Here is a 17,226-nt window from a genome sequence, read left to right as displayed (position 1 = left end):
TGAAGCATTCCATCTGGCTAGCCGTGTACTGAAAACAAAAGAAACGTGAGCACCCTACATAATAATGTCCGACCTGTCCTGCTCTCCATAATAATTAAGATTTATACAAAGAATACTCAGTCCATACACACTTATTCCAGGCACACGATTCTTTTTGACACTAGAGGTCTGAGATTGTAGGACACTGCATGGTAAAACCTTTATCTGTGTTCACATCACTCATCCCATTTGAATGAGCATGAGAGCATAATGATCAGTTCAGAGCTAAAATATAATGCCAACATGATTCAGGCAATCCATTATTTATTAAATAGAACATCTCTTGTGTTACATTCCCAGATATATGTTGGCTAAATAAAACTTTCTAGAGGAGATTGTCAAACTTATGCAGTGACCAGCAAACAGAAAAGGGAGTCAACATTCAACAAAATATCAGCTGAAGATGACAGGAAGCCCTGGATGAAACTGTTACTAATGTAAAGGTCACTGAAACCTGATTCAGGGATAAAACTCAGAGCAACTCTGCCTGGACTGCTATTAGCACACAGATATCCTCCCAAACAGGGAGGTTTTGAATTTAAATGCATTTGACAATATCATGTTGACTCTTGCTCATATCCTGTGTTGTTTTATTATAGCCTAGTTCAACAAGATTTAAGAGTTTAAGTTTAAGAATCAGAACATAATGTATCTGAATTGACAGCTTACCTGTAAGATATTATATATATATATATATATATATATATATATATATATATATATATATATATATATATATATACCTTACAGGATACAGGTAAGCTGTCAATTCAGATACATTCTGTTCTGATTCTTAATTCTGATTCAGATACATTCTGTTCTTGCTAATAATTCATTGATTCATTTGAATTTAAATATTTAATATACTTTGACAGCAAAAATTATGTATGTGATTTAGATTAATTAATCACAGAGTATGTCATTAATTAGATAAAAAAAATGTAACCGATTAACAGCCCTAGTTTGAAATCATGCATGGCACGGAAGTTTCCCCTGCTTAAACCAGCACGTGTCCAGGCTCATCTTAAGTTTGTCAATGACCATTTGGATGATCCAGAGGAGTCATGGGAGAAAGTCATGTTGTCAGATGAGACCAAAATAGAACTTTTTGGTCATAATTCCACTAAATGTGTTTGGAGGAAGAAGAAGAATGAGTACCATCCCAAGAACACCCTCCCTACTCTGAAGCATGGGGGTGGTAGTATCATGCTTTGGGGGTGTTTTCTGCACATGGGACAGGGCGACTGCACTGTATTAAGAAGAGGATGACCGGGGCCATGTATTTCGAGATTTTGGGCAACAGCCTCCTTCCCTCAGTTAGAGCATTGAAGATGGGTCGAGGGTGGGTCTTCCAACATGACAATGACCCAAAGCACACAGCCAGGATAACCAAGGAGTGGCTCTGTAAGAAGCATATCAAGTTTCTGGCGTGGCCTAGCCATTCTCCAGACCTAAACCCAATAGAGAATCTTTGGAGGGAGAACAAACTCTGTGTTTCTCAGTGACAGGCCAGAAACCTGACTGATCTAGAGAAGATCTGTGTGGAGGAGTGGGCCAAAATCCCTCCTGCAGTGTGTGCAAACCTGGTGAAAAACTACAGGAAACGTTTGACCTCTGTAATTGCAAACAAAGGCTACTGTACCAAATATTAACATTTGGTATACCAATATACCAAATACTTATTTGCAGCTGTATCATGCAAATAAATAGTTAAAAAAAGCATATATAGTGATTTCTGGATTATTATTTTTTGCACCTACGATGACAATTTCAGACCCCTCCATGATTTCTAAGTGAGAGAACTTGCAAAATTGCAGGGTGTTAAAATATGTATTTTCCTAACTGTATACAGTATATATATGACATTTAAAAATGTTGCTTTAACAAAGATTCTCCTGGTCTCCTCTCCAAGGCTATATAGCCTAGTTTGACAGTTGTAGAACAAGGCAAAACGAACTAATCTTTTCAGCTGGTTATGGCATTCTGCCTGTTCCACCACTTCTTTTTAATAGACTGGTCTCTATCCAAATGTTGTAAGTCCAGTCTGGTGTAAATCTACATAGTAATTTATGCATTTAGAAGACGCGTACAAAGCCATTTACAAATGCATCCAAGGTAGCTATTAGCATTATTACGCTGGTGAAGAATCCTTGAACGAATGCAGACTGTTCATTTCCCCCTATACCCTCATTCACTATTCCCTAATTTAGTCAACTAACATTGTCCACTTGAAGGAGTGAATGGGAACAAGTGAGTGAATTTGGACACTGAGTGCACTGGAAGGTCGGCCGTTTTTGCATAGTTTTTGCTTGCTGTTTAATAATCATTTAAAACTTAGCAAACTGGTAGCTCATATGAAATAATTTATCTTGAACTCTGTAATGGAAATTAGCATGTATAAACCTTAATTAAACAATGTAATGATCAATTAAAAAGGGAATTATACCTGTATGATATTACGCTCTACCAAAGTACATTTAAGACAATTTTCACTCAGCGACCATCTTTGAAATGCAAGTGCAGGTCCTATCTGTTTGAATGGGGAAAACTGTTTGCCAAGCGTACAATTAAAGATATAGTACACCTAAAAATTAAAATCTGATGTTTATCTGCTTACCCCATCTAGACCCATTGACATGCATTATAGGAGCAACGGTTCGAGTTATTCGGGAGTGACGCGCAATGACTTGCTCGCAAGATGGCAACGCCCAGCTCGCCCCTTTAAGCTTCAGAGTGGCTCATTGGAATCCTATGGGTGACGTCACGGACACTATGTCTATAATTTTTTTTTTACAGTCAATGGGGTAAGCAGATAATACAATTTTCAATTTTGGGTGAACTATCACTTTAAATTTCATATTTGAAATCACCAATGAAATCTGACAACAACTGTCTCATACATTTTGTTTTTAAACTCTTGAATCATGACAACAACAACAACAACAAAAACCGAAATTTTTTGAAGCTGTTATGTGTCTTGAAAAAAGAGGTTGCTAAGTGGCTAAATGGGAGAGGAGGCTGTAGAGATTAAACTGATAAACTGAGTCCGCTTTTACTGCCTCATTATGCTCGTAATTGTGCTCTTAAACTAGCCCAACTCAAACATTTTGGGAAAATGTTTTTAGATAAAAACTGAAAGAGTTGTCAGAAGCTTCATTGTTTTTTTTTTACGAGGGAACCAGTGCAACTAGAACTTCCGGCAATAGTTACTACCAAGAATGGTCTGGTTTTAATCAAAAGTGACATCATACCTGCATCACTCCATTGCACTTTCTCCCATTCATAAATGAATTGGAGTGTGCACCGTCTTCCTATATTCTTTGCTGTAGGCTACCCAAGGACCAGCTGCAAGTGCTCTTCTGTCGAGACCATATGGTCGAGACGCGGGAATTCATTCTTTCTTTTTTCGGACGCAGCTTACGTTACGGTTGTAAATGGTTGTACTTGCTACACAAAAATAAAAAAAGACTCGTTATTGCGGTGCATTATGGGATTAAATGAGTGCACTCGATAACTGTGGTTTCGGACTGGTTAAACCTACTCGGTTCCGTCTCTTTGTTGAATGAATCCGGGTTTTTTGAGACTTTGGCTGCAATGATGTTGTTCTTTGTGAACAAAACTGCATGAACAGGGAATTCTGGATTTCTGGAGGCACATACATTCAAATAAGGTATAATACGTTTCTGTGTTTTTAAAGAATTGGTTAAAGATTGAATAACTCATAAAAATAGGCTACACAAAAATTACACTTTTCCCAGTCTACGTTACTGGCGTAGCAATATAGGCCTTGGCTAAATGCAGAAATAATCACTGAATAAATCTGAATAACTAATTTTAGTAGGCTAAACAGATTATGTGACTAGTTTTTTCTGGGTAGTTTGCGTAGTTGGTAAAGACTTTGCTTGCTAGGTGGTCATAAGTCAAAATAAGAGTGAAATTCTTCATGTCCTTTAATCGGTTTAGGATATTGTGTTTCCTGCTGCCAGACAATTTATATGCCTGAGAATAATTTTTGGGTTACAGATTTGTTCAAATACCAAATTCATGAGCTGTAGCCTATATATGCTGTAGTATTTTGTCCAGTTCATAAAGGATGCTATCCATCCTTATTATGTGTGTTAGCTATATTATCTATAACATCTGCATTAGCTTGGTCAGGGTTATTAATAACATATCTCACTGACATCATCTCTATTTTGCATATGTAAAAAAATCCCTTAAATTCTAGGCCACACTATGTCAAACAAATACCAAGACCCATGTTGCACCTGCCAATCACAGCAGAGAGTTCCGCTTTCCCTGTTGGGAGTAGACTTCATTAGTCAGCTGGACGACCTGCTTCTCTCACATAACAAGAGAAACCTAAAACAACTGGATTATAGCAAAGTGAAAGCTGATGCCTAAAATAATTAGTACTGTGGCACCTAGGATAATAAAAGCTACTTACTTAAAAGCTTAACTGTTTGACATTTTCATTTTAATATGCTCTACAAAAGCAAGAATGATAAAAAGGCACAGTGTGCGGTGCTCTTCTCTTGCAATGGAATCACTCTTGTCACTGCAACCAATCGAAACTCACAGAAAAAGCAAAAAGAGACTAGGAAAAATAGTTCTACTTGGATGGATTTCTAAACTAGGCTAAAGTTCAAGAGCTGGACTAGAGTACGTGAGGTAGGTCAGGAAAGATACAGATCCTTTTCTAAGAAAAGGAACAGCTGCATAGTGAGTAAACAACCATATCAGGTATCCGATTCTCTCATCTGATGGATCCAGGAATGTTGACTTTGATGTAGTTCCATCCCAGCACGCATACAGTAAAGGGATGGTGTGTAATTTCTTTCTCCCCCATTCTTTGACCAAAGAAGAAATCCCCACCACAAAATCCCACCATCAGTTCAACCTATGTTGCTGCGCTCAAATATACAAACATACACTTTTCAGAGAAACCAACCTCAGGGAAACAACATGTAAATAAAATAAGTAAAATTAATATGTAATTTTTGGATTAAAATATCCACTAGAACACTGTTGTGTACTTTACATATTTTATCCCAAATGTTTTCAACAATGTTTAAATCAGTCATACATCACATTTCAAATTTACTTCAAATAAAAACACCAAAGACACTTTATTATAATGTTTTATTAGGCAGGTGAGCAACTATTTTGATACTATTGACAGAAAACATTATCCCTTATATTTTAAAATTAATTGCATGTTATTTAGCAACACAAGTCATCCATCATTTATGATGTTCTAAGTTTGATCTTAGCTTACTCCAATGTGCAACGAGTCTCATACCAGCCATCGAGCTAACGCACACCAAGTAACGTTATAACAACTTTCAACACACCCAAATATGTTTAAAGTAAAACAGCGCTGTATTTAAATTTTGTAAAATACCCCACAATTTAAATTTTGTAAAATAAAGTAACCTGTATGAGCAGCAACTTTCATTACAATTAAATAAAATAATGTGAATTTAAGTGATCAAGCTGTAACAAAATTCAAGGAAGGAGGTGAAATTTAAATGTAGCAATGTAAAATATCCATAAACAACAAAATGAAAAAAGCAGCAGCGGCCGTCTGCGGCATGTACACATAATAAAAACAGCAACATAAAATGTCCCTGGCTCTCACCCTGCCCTACTTCATCTAAGGAATAATGTACACCCAGCCGGTTGTTATCGCAGAATAAACCCCGACAGAGTGATCAGGACTTGCATCACTCTGAAGGGGTTTATTCTGCATAACAACCGGCTGGGTGTACATTATCCCGCTTATTACACGGCTACTAGTCTCAAATAAATTAGACACAAAATATTGTTTGAGATTAAATATTTTATTAGCTCTTACGCAAAGCTTCCGCGAAGAAAAACAGTTCCAAACTGCTTTAAGCCTTTATCTATTGCTTCTAAATGTTGAAAATGAATGCTGAAAGGGCTAGTTCACCCAAAAATGAAACCAAACCTATGATTTACTCACCCTCAGGTCATTTTAGGTGTATATGACATTCTTCTTTCAGACAAATACAATCGGAATTTAAAATGTCCAGGCTAACGTTAATCACAGCAGTAGTTGTAGCTGTTTATGAAGTCCATAAAAAATGCAGCTGTCCGTCAAATAAAGTGCTCCACGCAACTCCGATGGGTTAATAGAGCCTTTGGATTCGAATCGATGTGTTTGTGTAAGAAAATATCCATATTTAAAACTTAATAAAGGAAACCGCCTTGAAGTCTTCCATTGTAGCCATGACTGTTTAAGTATTTAACAGCCACAAGATGGCGCCAGCGTTAAGCATAGAAGTAGTACCGGTCAAAATAACTCGTAGTACCCGGATGAGCGGTTGTTATCTGGAAATAACATACCGCTGGAATGTGCGATTGACCAATGAGAATCAAGTATTTCACAGAGCCATGTAATAAACCAAAATAAAGCAATAAAGTATTAACGTTTATAAAATGTCCCATCGAATTGCTTTCTATCTTTCTATGGAGCTACAGACGACACCTCCAATTCCATGCTCATTCACAGCGTCATCAAGCTACGTCTGTTATTATTTTAAATAAGCGACCTCTAGCTGTGAAACTTCCATACTGTTCCTTTAAAGGTGAAATATGTTTTTATTTTGTTTTTAAAGTCACCCAAAAATTATTTACTCACCCTCATGTCATTCCAAACTCGAATGCATTTCTTTTTCTGTGAAACAAAAAAAAAAGATATTTTGAAGAATGTTGGTAAATGTTTCTGTTCCCATTGACTTCCATTATATTTTTTAACCCACACAATGGAAACCAAAACAATAAACTGCTTTGACTGAAAGCATTACGGTTCATATCATACCTGTCAATAATAGCTAACAGTTGGCAGCATTAGTCAGCAGGACTTACAGCACTCACATTACACTGGAGAAACCAAAGACTACTGGGTCATAGAAAATAAATGACATTAAATTAAATAATAAAACAAGATACCTTCACACACTCTCTCTCTCTCTCTCTCTCTCTCTCTCTCTCTCTCTATCTATATATATATATATATATATATATATATATATATATATATTTTTTTTTTTTTTTTTTTTTTTTTTTTTTTAATTCATAAGCGGTCTGTAATGGTAATAGTTAAGGTGAACTAATTCTAATTAAGGCTTTTCTAATTCTAATTCTTTAACTGAACATTAAAAGTCAATGAGACGACCTCACAGATACTGTATTGTATGTATGGTTGGGAATCGAACATTTATTCCAATTCTGGAATCGGATACTTAAAGGGTTACTTCAGCGATTAGCATATGGCTTTGTATCAGAAGGCGCGTTTCCATTACCCTTCAAATTGCGCATATTGAAATTGCGAATTGAAAACACGCCTAATGGAAACGCGGCAATTTCGCAAAAACTCCCATATATCGCAAAAAAGTTTTTACGCTCTCATGAGGTGGTTTTTCAGGCAATTCGAAAAAGGACATTTTCGCAAAACTGCAATGGAAACGGTTTTTTTGCATTTACAGGTCACCTGTTGCGGTGACGCATTGCTGCAACATAGGGCCAATATATCAGGCTTGTTCGACTTCCCCTAGCGATGCGCAGACCGATCGGCGGCTGACTTGAAGCAGTGCATGCCGGTTAGAAATTTTGTCCGACTTGAGACAGCGCCGACGGCACGTGACTGTGACGTATGTCAACAAAGTACCGCGAGAGCGATTCGAGAGCAGGCGGCTGATGCAGCCGCCGCAGATTCTCAAGGGTGGCTGCAGGAGGCTGCTCGAGCTCTGATGACGACACAGCTGATCCACGATTGGCCGGATTCACCGCATGACAGTGAACACGTGTGTTTCGTGTTTATTCTAAAACCTTATGTTACACTAATGCTCACAAATAATTTATTTATAACAGTAAAACCTCTTTTCATGTAGTCGCGACGTTATATTGTCATGTTTATCAAACTAAAACTGATAAAAAACGTTGACACCACTTCATTGATAGTGTGGTTTATATGTTGAACCTTTAATCTTGTCCAAACAGATGCTTTATTAAGCAGTATATAAAGTATTGGATGAAAATATCATTTGAAACATCTGTGTATTTGAGAAATATTGCATTTATTTAACTTTAGATGTGATTAAGTTTGCAAACACAGCTCAAGCGTCACCACGGGAAGTAGAAAGTGTCCGACTTCACGTCTCCGTTTGCAGCTCCTCCCCGCCTGCACTCGGCTACTCTCGCCGATCGCATGCATCCAGCCGCAGCCGATGTCGAACACACCTATTATATTTTCCACTCAATTCCACACCGTAAAGATAATGTAGTTAAAAGGACATATATTTTCTCCTAATAAGGACTACAGGCTATATATACTGTAATTAAGACATATATTCAAGAAATGTATTAAAACAGAAAGAGATAGCCTATAGTTTCAGCCTTACTCAAAGGCCGAGGAAACAGGCCAGTTACGCACGTCAATCCATTCCAGACGATCTTAGTTTGCTTCTTATTTAATAAACAGGCAATTAATTGATGAAACATCGATAAAAATAAAAATACAATTTATACAAAACGAAAAAAAAAAAATTAAGAAAGACTTTCTAGAAAATAAAACTCGAAGTGATCAAAATCATGTGACTCCCCAGGTCACAAACATATTGCGATTCTTACTCATGCTGCTCACTTTTCATAATGAACATATAAATTAAAATAATAATATAACAGGCTAATGTTTAGTCCTAAACGTAGCCTATTTAGTTTCGTAGTTAGGCTGTTTTCTTTAACCCACGGCCGATAAAAGCGCCGACGTTCTCATTTTTTCCTTCTTCCTTTAAGAGAGATGAAACAATTCACAATACTCTTGTCATTTTTAGCTATACAGATAAGTTCAAGACATAATTATAAACTATAAACTGTCTATTTTTATTTGTGGACTCAGGGAATTAATTATTTTCCATGCACTCACTCCAAACGCGGTCTTCATTTTAAAAAAAAATATTTCGTTTATTAAATGCCATTTTTTTCTTTTCCAAAGCATTTCTAAATTCAATTCACATGCCCATCAAATGAAATATCTAGCCAAAATAACGAAAGTGGTAAAAACAAAAACAAAAAAAACCAACAAACATTTGAGTTACCATGCAAATTCAAACATTTCGCTCTACTCGCGTCAACCTGGCGCGCGTAAAAGTCGATCATTATTTACAGATGATGGTTCGGTTTGGAGAGAAGACGAGACGGAGCTTTTTATTAAACTCATAAAAGACAATAGGATTACAGTAATACTGGATGCTAAACACAGAAATGCCACATTATCATGAAGACCTTGAAGCAGATCTGACACACACACACACACACACACACACACACACACACACACACACACACACACACACACACACACACACCTCATATCCGTGCCGCTTAAGTAACCTAAGGGGCTTTCCTTGCCATTAATGCTTGGATAACACGTATGTCTCCTTCCAATAATAATAATGGCTAGTGTGATGGATGGGATATACAAACCTACCAAGTGCCATCATTTTGGAATGACCTATCGCGAGAGGAAAGTAATATGTTTTAGTCGCATAACTGCAGCTATGGAAACGCTGTCATTTCGCAACAGTTTTTTATCGACATTTAAGAAATATCGCAAAAGTTTTTCGCAAATCTGTAATGGAAACGCAGCTATAGAAACCCTGGAGTATATTCAAATGATTGTGCTTTCCCCCCTCATATAACCCCGAGACAAGAGATTTATGCATTTTATTTCTGGAAAAATTCCTCCTATGATGCAAATTGACGATATTTGCATCATAGGAGGAATGTTTGGCCAAAGGCTAAAGACTACAGCCAGCAGAGGGAGCCATTTCCGCGTGTTTTGAACCTGCGCATGGAGATCACACTCACAGCTCAGCTCGCAGCTACAGGCACTCATTTACCATTCATTTGATTACCTCAGCTCTCATCACGAGAGCTCATCAGCTCATTTCTCTCACTCCTGCAGTTAGTGCTCAGTGCTGTGATACTCGCGCGGTGACTCACTCATTATATTGAACAGACATGTTCAGTTTTTAACTGTAGTGTCTTCAACTCAGTCACAGTAATCCAGTAGCGGTGGCTTTGGGAACGGCCTCACAGGGCAGCGAAGCATTCTGGGAATTGTAGTCTTTCATCCCCATGAGCCAAAAATACATTTTCTGTCTTTTCTCAGTCTAGAAGGAACCAAATTCAAAAATAATTTCACATTTCTACTACATTAATGACCCAGTTTAAATACAGATTCATCTTCCCAGCGTTGAAGTAACCCTTTAATGTCAGGAATCGGATACATATAAAAAAAATTAATTTCGATTCCTCATATTGATTCTTTTGTGTGCATTTTAACATGACGTGAAACATTTAAACCCAAGAAGACTTACATTGATTTCTGTGCTTCACCACATCCAAAGCGTGCACAAAGAAAAAGTTATTTTAATACGTTTTTTAAACAGTTCAAGTTCAAGAAGACTTTTTTCAAATCCAAAACATGCACACAGAAAGCCACCTTCTCTTGCATCTCTTTGCACTTGAATGGACAAATACACAGAAAATATGTCAAAATATCCTTGTATAACCAGTCGGTTATGTCTTAAGTAAACATAAGCAATTAACAAAGAAAATGTTATTTTGGATTCGTGCAGCTCTTAAAGTGACAGCAGTTTAATATTCCTGCTGCCATCTTTATAATAATGTTAAAGGTCCCGTTCTTTGCATGTTTTCGAAGCTTTGATTATGTTTACAGTGTGCAATATAACATGAGTTCATGTTTCGTGTGTAAAAAAACACAGTATTTTTCACACAATTGACTTATCTGTACAGCGCTGTTTCCTCTGTCCTAAAAACGGCCTGATGATTTCCTTGTTCTATGAAGTCCCTCCTTCAGAAATACATAACGAGTTCTGATTGGGCCAGCGCTTCCCGCGCTGTGATTGAACAGCAGCTTAGCGCACTTTGCCCGGAAAGGTCCCGCCTCTTACCATAACAGGGAGATGCAAGCCCACGTGGGAGACAACGCCCCCTATTTTGCGTGTTCTTGTGGGCGGAGCTTTAGTCAACAAACGGTTCTAGTGAAGTCATTACAGCAGGAAGTGCAGGGGTGTAGTCCAAACCAGCCGTTCGCTGTAGGCTTTGAAAGGGAACTTCTGTTAAATAAAGTATCTCGCTTGGCATTGAACTTTGAGCTTTATAATTTTACAGGTATTATTTATACTCTAACAGCAACATTACACACTAACTAAAGTTTGAAAAATGGAATCGCGAAGAACGGGACCTTTAATTAAACAACAAAAGACAAAGAGACAAATTCACTCGCTGTTCTTGACTGAATAACTTTTGGAGCTACCTACCTGAAAATCGTATTTTTGTTCAGTTGTATTTATTTGTTCATTTGTTGCTTGTAAGTGTTCTTTACCCTGTTGATTTTTGGTTTTGGTATTCAACTACATTTAAATGTTTTGCAGTAAGACAGAATAAATGTGAATAAAATCTAAGTTGTTGGGGTTTTTTGTTTACCTTATTGGAATCGAAATTAGGAATCTATAAGAATCAGAATCATTAAAATTCAAGCGATACCCAACCCTAACTGTGTGAATAAATCTTGCATCTCTGTTTAGTGTGATTGTCTGATATTTTCACTTTAAACTCCTCAGCAAATCCAATGAGTTATAAATGCCAGTACAGGTTCAGAGACACCTCCATAGCTGACCTATGCAGTGGGCTTCAACCTCTGGTTTATTTGTCTCACACAATACCATGCAATGACATTACACTATTCACTTCAGTTTTATGGCAGCTTACAGAAAAATCAAGAGAAAGCGAGTAGTCTCGTATCTGGATTGGAGCTCAACAGGTTCAAGTTCAAGAGCTGGAAATGGAGCGAGTACGTGAGTGAGACAGAGGGGGGTCAGGAGAGATACAAATCCTTTTTGAGAGATCTCTATAAAGAGGAACAGCTGCACGGTGAGTAAACAGCCGCATCAGATGTCTGATTTAATGGTTCCAGGATTGCTGATCTCTGCCTTGACGAGGTTCCTTCCCTGCACGCATGCAGCCCTGCACGGATGTCCACGGACAGGGCTGCTCCTTTCTGAATATATCATCACATATGAATGTATGCATGCACTTTATTAATATATTGCACATATTCAATTAGCAATCATTTTAGCTGATCAAATAATAAGGAATCTGAACAATATACCAAATAGAAGTATTTCACTTGTGGACCAAAGTGCACAGCCAAAAATATAAAACTGTAGGTAAGTACTGTACAACAGATGATCTGATCTGGTGAGAGTGTGTTCATAGTTACCAGCACGTTCACTTTGCCCAGTTGGATTAGAATTACGTAACTGAAATGCTATTCTGAACACAGGCCCATGGATGGAAATGCATTGGCCATGAGTAAATAGCTCTTGAATATTTTCCAGGCAGAAAATATTCCCCTACAGATACACACAACATGTGATCATAACATTGCTATTTGTTTTGTTTCCTGCTATCAACCTTTGCTCTCCATTCATCGTCATGCCAAGAGTGTGAACTAGATACGGTAATACACTTTACACACCAGATGTTTTATAAAACAAAACTGCATGCTTAGTACAGTTACGATAGATAGATAGATAGATAGATAGATAGATAGATAGATAGATAGATAGATAGATAGATAGATAGATAGATAGATAGATAGATAGATAGATAGATAGATAGATAGATAGATAGATAGATAGATAGATAGATAGATAGATCTCTTAGAAGTTGGGGGTCTCATATTAATGACACTTAATTGCATATGATCATTTCAACCTTTATTGTATTCAAGAAGTTCAAATAAAATTTAAAAAAAAGAGTACAAAATGCACAAAATCAATTTAAATTTGACACTAACACTCTATTGCATATTCTGATTTCTAGCTATTAAATCAGAAATATATATGCTGATAGGATTTTGATACTAGACTACTAGACAAACAAATAGCTCAGTCTGATATACAATTGTTTCCACACAAAAATTCCTCACATATTTGTGCATCACAAAAATACTGTCCGTTTTTCTGCAAGACAGTATTATACAAATTATATTATAGACTGAATATTATACCAATATGGCAAAATCATAAATGTACAAACTTTCTCAGATGCTGAGGGTTCTTCAGAATTAAACAAAGTTGTCAATGGTCATTTTAAAAGGGGAATTCTTACATCAGCAAAAATGTCCTGACGACTTCACCGATTTGCAATCAACCGGTTCTTGATGTGATGCAGCGTTCCATAGTCCACAAGTCGAGTAGATCATGCATGGTCCTTTTGCACTTTCATTCTGCGTTCTGATATCTAAATCTTCCTGTGTTTGATCGTCTACTGGAGTTTTTATGGCAGCAAGGGGAGAACTCCATTGCCAAAGCAGTCTCAGTTCTGCTGTTTAATCAGAGAAAAGACAGACACAATCCTTAATGCAATCTCAACAAGGGGGAAATGCTGTGTTTAAATATATCTGTTAGTGTGTGTGTGTGTGTGTGTGTGTGTGTGTGTGTGTGTGTGTGTGTGTGTGTGTGTGTGTGTGTGTGTGTGTGTGTGTACCTCAGTGTATGCTGGGGGAGGGGGAAGCTGATACTCGCTAATATTCATGAAGATAGGACTGTCATCCTCATCGTAATCATTCAGGAGTGGAATGAAGGAACTATCCATGCGGTTGTCCCGTGAAATCTCGCTGTAGCTGGGTGGAGAAGATGGGAGCGACACGCAGGTGCTGGAGGTGGCACTTCCATCCTGGCTGCTTATGCTGCTGGTGCGACTGTTAATGCCACTGTATGGAATCGTCCCAATGATCAGAGGCAGTTCAAGGATCAGCTTCTCGCTTCCTGGGATGTGCACAGAGATCTAACCCCGGACAAAGAGACACCATAGAGGTTAACCTCTGAGTCGCAGGTATCTGAAGCATCTGCATTGATTATCAAGAATATAACTTACCCTCAGAGAGTAGTCGACGTGGATAATGTCACAGCCCAGGATGGTGGGCTTCAGCTTGGGCACACGGAGGACTCTCCCCTGCCACATGTCACGCATGCCAGAGATGATGTGGTTACCCCTGACAGAAATGAGTTTCTCATGAAACACTTTGGTGCGGCCGTTCGCCAGGTAAATGTGCTTGGCTACGATGGCAGCTTTAGGAACGATGATCCGAGAGCAGTTATTCTCGAACTGAGCATCAATGCAAATGTCTTCTCCTTCACTGTAACCTTTCCGGCCTATGCGAGCGGCCACGGAAACGCTGCCGTCGGGAATAAACATGCAGGTGACTTTCTTCTGTTTTGCTCCTGTAACTGGGGCCTGAGAGGAAACAGAAAGTAGGCTACTAAAGTTCTTACTCCTATTATAACCATGTATGTGTTTAACAGAACTTAAAGACTTACTCACCATGAGCTCTTGGGTGTTGACATCAATGGGTTCCTCTACCTCGAAATATCGTTTGCATTCTGCATACGGGTGGCCTGATTTCTCTACGACGGCCTTCACGTAGTACTGAACTGAGCCAAACTTTCCAATATACGAGGAAGCTAGACACCTGTTTTTAAAGGTCTTATGTTAAAATACTAATAACGTAATGCAATATTTGTAATAGGACATTTAAAAAAGAAACCCACCCTGCCTGAGGAAGTTCGAAACCAAACATGAACTTGTATTTGTTTCCAGGCCTGAGAGTGATTGATCCATCTGCATCTGTGGAGACAAGATTGTGCTTTATGAAACACTCAAAATTCATCATTTACTCATCTTCGTGTCTTATAAAATAGGCTACATGTCCCATTCCATAGGTTACCACCATTCTATACACAAATAACTAAATTCAACCCACACCAAAATTAGAGTATAGAAGTTAGGCTACATGGGAAAAAATATTTTGTCCATCCTTGTTCAAATTGTTGTCTAAAAATAAACACAACTAGTTAAGGGGCTTGAAACCACCACAAAAGAAGTTAAAACAAAGGTTTGGGGTCTTAAAATTATGCATTAATTTTACATTTACGGTTTAAGTGACAACTACAGTAAGATTTAAAGGTTAGTCAGAGCGCGCTAAGTAGAGCAGTGAGGTTACTATAGCAACAGTGTAGCTTTCCGCTGTACGATACATCGACAAAATGTTGGATACAGACATTATTTATCACTTTATTTTTTATAGATTTTACAAATATATTATTGACGGTTAGATAACGTTGCAAGGGTCGCTATAAAACAACTTTAGATTGCGCCCTCCAAAAAATTGTTGAAAAGTAGACCCTTCTGAATTCGTGTGTGTGTCTCACCTGTTGGCTGATGATCCAGGTGAAGAATGTCTTCATATTTCAGATACTCAATCTCCTCCCTGCATCGCAGCTTTCCTTTATTATAATCGACTCTAGCGCATCCAATTCCGAACAGTTTAACCGCGGAAATCTGCACCACCTCCGCCACCTCCAAGATCACCCATCCGGCCACTTTATCTCCGCCGCAGTACACGCTCTTGTTAGGGTCACTCAACTGAACCTCGAAGATCATGAGTTTCTTTGTAAGTACGCCCATTTTGCTATTTAATTAATTTTGCGAATAAGAAATCCAATAGTAGGCTACCACTAACAGTTTTATTAACTTTCTATTTTGACTATCAAAGTAACTGAATAAGTCAGTTCAGCAACAAGCTCACCGGTAAAGGTGATGGTGTTATTTCCTGTTGAAAAATTACTTTCGATTAGATGTTGGTCACTCTGTTCTGTCAGTAAACACTGAGTGGGAGTGGGTGGTTATATAGTTCACACGACCGCTCTGATGATGATGCGAGCTGGACACACATGGGCATCAGTGCTGGACACCCACATGCGCCCCGTGGGTCGCCCCAGCCGCGTCTCTCTCATAGGACACACAGGCTGTTTGCGTCCACTCGGCCAATGGCAATCTGGCCAGAGCGCGTGGACAGCTCGTGGGTAAGGGGCAGGAGTCTTTGAGGAGGTGGAGTAATTATATGGAGCAGGTGGAGTAGTTATATGATGCAGGGGTGGAGCATGAGGGCATTATGCCATGCTCCAAAACAAGTTATATGGACACTCACGTCTGACATTCATTGGGGATTTCTTTTTTACATAAACTGAATGACACCAAAGAATGAACTGTTTGTACACAGGCTGTAAAGTAATGGTATTGGATGGTAAACTATGCTGGTTTATGTTGGTATGATCAGCTATGCTGGTCTATACAGTTTTTTTCCAGCAGGGAAACCATGTTATTTAGATTTAATGTGGTACCTTAACAGTACCATGCAAATGCATATACCAAAATACCATACTATCATCACTGTTACTGTATTATCATACTGTCACAGAAGGTTAATTAGAGGATATGCCACAGCCTACTACCGAATCTTTACAAAATCATTTGCCAATGTATTTAAATGGCACTCCACCTATAGGTACCTCAGATAATCTATTAACCTGGTACATGTCCAAAAAACACAATATTACCTTTGCACATGTCCAAAATACCAATGTTATTGCACTGGTGCATATCCAAAAAACACATTATTAGCCTGGTACATGTCAAAATCCCATGGTGTATTACTCTGGTACATGCCAAAATCCCATGGTGTATTACTCTGGTACATGTCAAAATACCATGGTATTAGCTTGGTACATGTAGAAATTCCATCATATTACCCTGGTGCATGTCAATATACCATGGGATTGCCCTGGCACATGACTAAAAACCATGGTATTACCCTGGTACGTCATAAAACCATTACTCTAGTAGGCTACATGTCTGAAATTGTCATTTCCTTGAAACGAGTCCAAAAATGACATTGTGGTATTTTGAGAAAATCTGATAAATATGCAAGAGATGATGGACAAATTACACATGTACAGTTAAGACAGTGGTCATCAGAGATGACCAAACGAATCCAACCATGAACAGTCCACATGCTCTGAAACGTGTGTGACAGAGACAATGTTCACATGGACTGTTCTGATTGGATGAGCACTGCCATCTGCTGACTGATCCAAAACATTTCACTGCAGGAGCCCCTACAAAAAGTTTCGAAGGAGTCTTATTATATAACCCTCATCCATCCGTCATCACGGTGATAAGTATAGCTGTAAACAAACAGCTGCTTACCTCATTCATTGTCGTCCATCT

General features: G+C 38.2%; 1 protein-coding gene across 2 annotated transcripts; it reads right to left on the bottom strand.

Annotated features, from left to right (window-relative positions):
- Positions 1-12,870: 12,870 nt before the first annotated feature.
- txnipb (thioredoxin interacting protein b) lies at positions 12,871-15,983 on the bottom strand. Of its 2 annotated transcripts, none has more exons than XM_067449550.1 (6): positions 15,369-15,983; positions 14,709-14,784; positions 14,482-14,629; positions 14,035-14,394; positions 13,645-13,944; positions 12,871-13,479 (listed from the first exon to the last, which is right to left on the bottom strand). In XM_067449550.1, exons 1-6 carry the CDS (start codon positions 15,622-15,624, stop codon positions 13,474-13,476), a joined length of 1,146 nt encoding a protein of 381 aa, XP_067305651.1. In that variant the 5' UTR covers positions 15,625-15,983; the 3' UTR covers positions 12,871-13,473. The 2 variants fall into 2 exon arrangements, with proteins under 2 accessions (XP_067305651.1, XP_067305650.1); XM_067449549.1 differs by having other exon boundaries at positions 12,872-13,482.
- Between the last annotated feature and the right edge of the window lie 1,243 nt (positions 15,984-17,226).

This window comes from Pseudorasbora parva, chromosome 7, assembly GCF_024679245.1.
Source record: "Pseudorasbora parva isolate DD20220531a chromosome 7, ASM2467924v1, whole genome shotgun sequence".
NCBI classification, from domain to species: domain Eukaryota; kingdom Metazoa; phylum Chordata; class Actinopteri; order Cypriniformes; family Gobionidae; genus Pseudorasbora; species Pseudorasbora parva.
The sequence above is the reverse complement of the archived record's forward strand: the minus strand, read 5'-3'. Positions and strand labels throughout refer to the sequence as shown.

Bases quoted from the DNA above. Each gene is read 5' to 3' on its own strand.
- txnipb (XM_067449549.1), bottom strand. From the start codon at position 15,624: ATGGGCGTACTTACAAAGAAACTCATGATCTTCGAGGTTCAGTTGAGT. The intron at 14,785-15,368 runs GTGAGACACACA...TTGTCTCCACAG, and splicing joins CCTGGATCATCAGCCAACAG to ATGCAGATGGATCAATCACT. The intron at 14,630-14,708 runs GTGGGTTTCTTT...CTTTAAAAACAG, and splicing joins TTCGAACTTCCTCAGGCAGG to GTGTCTAGCTTCCTCGTATA.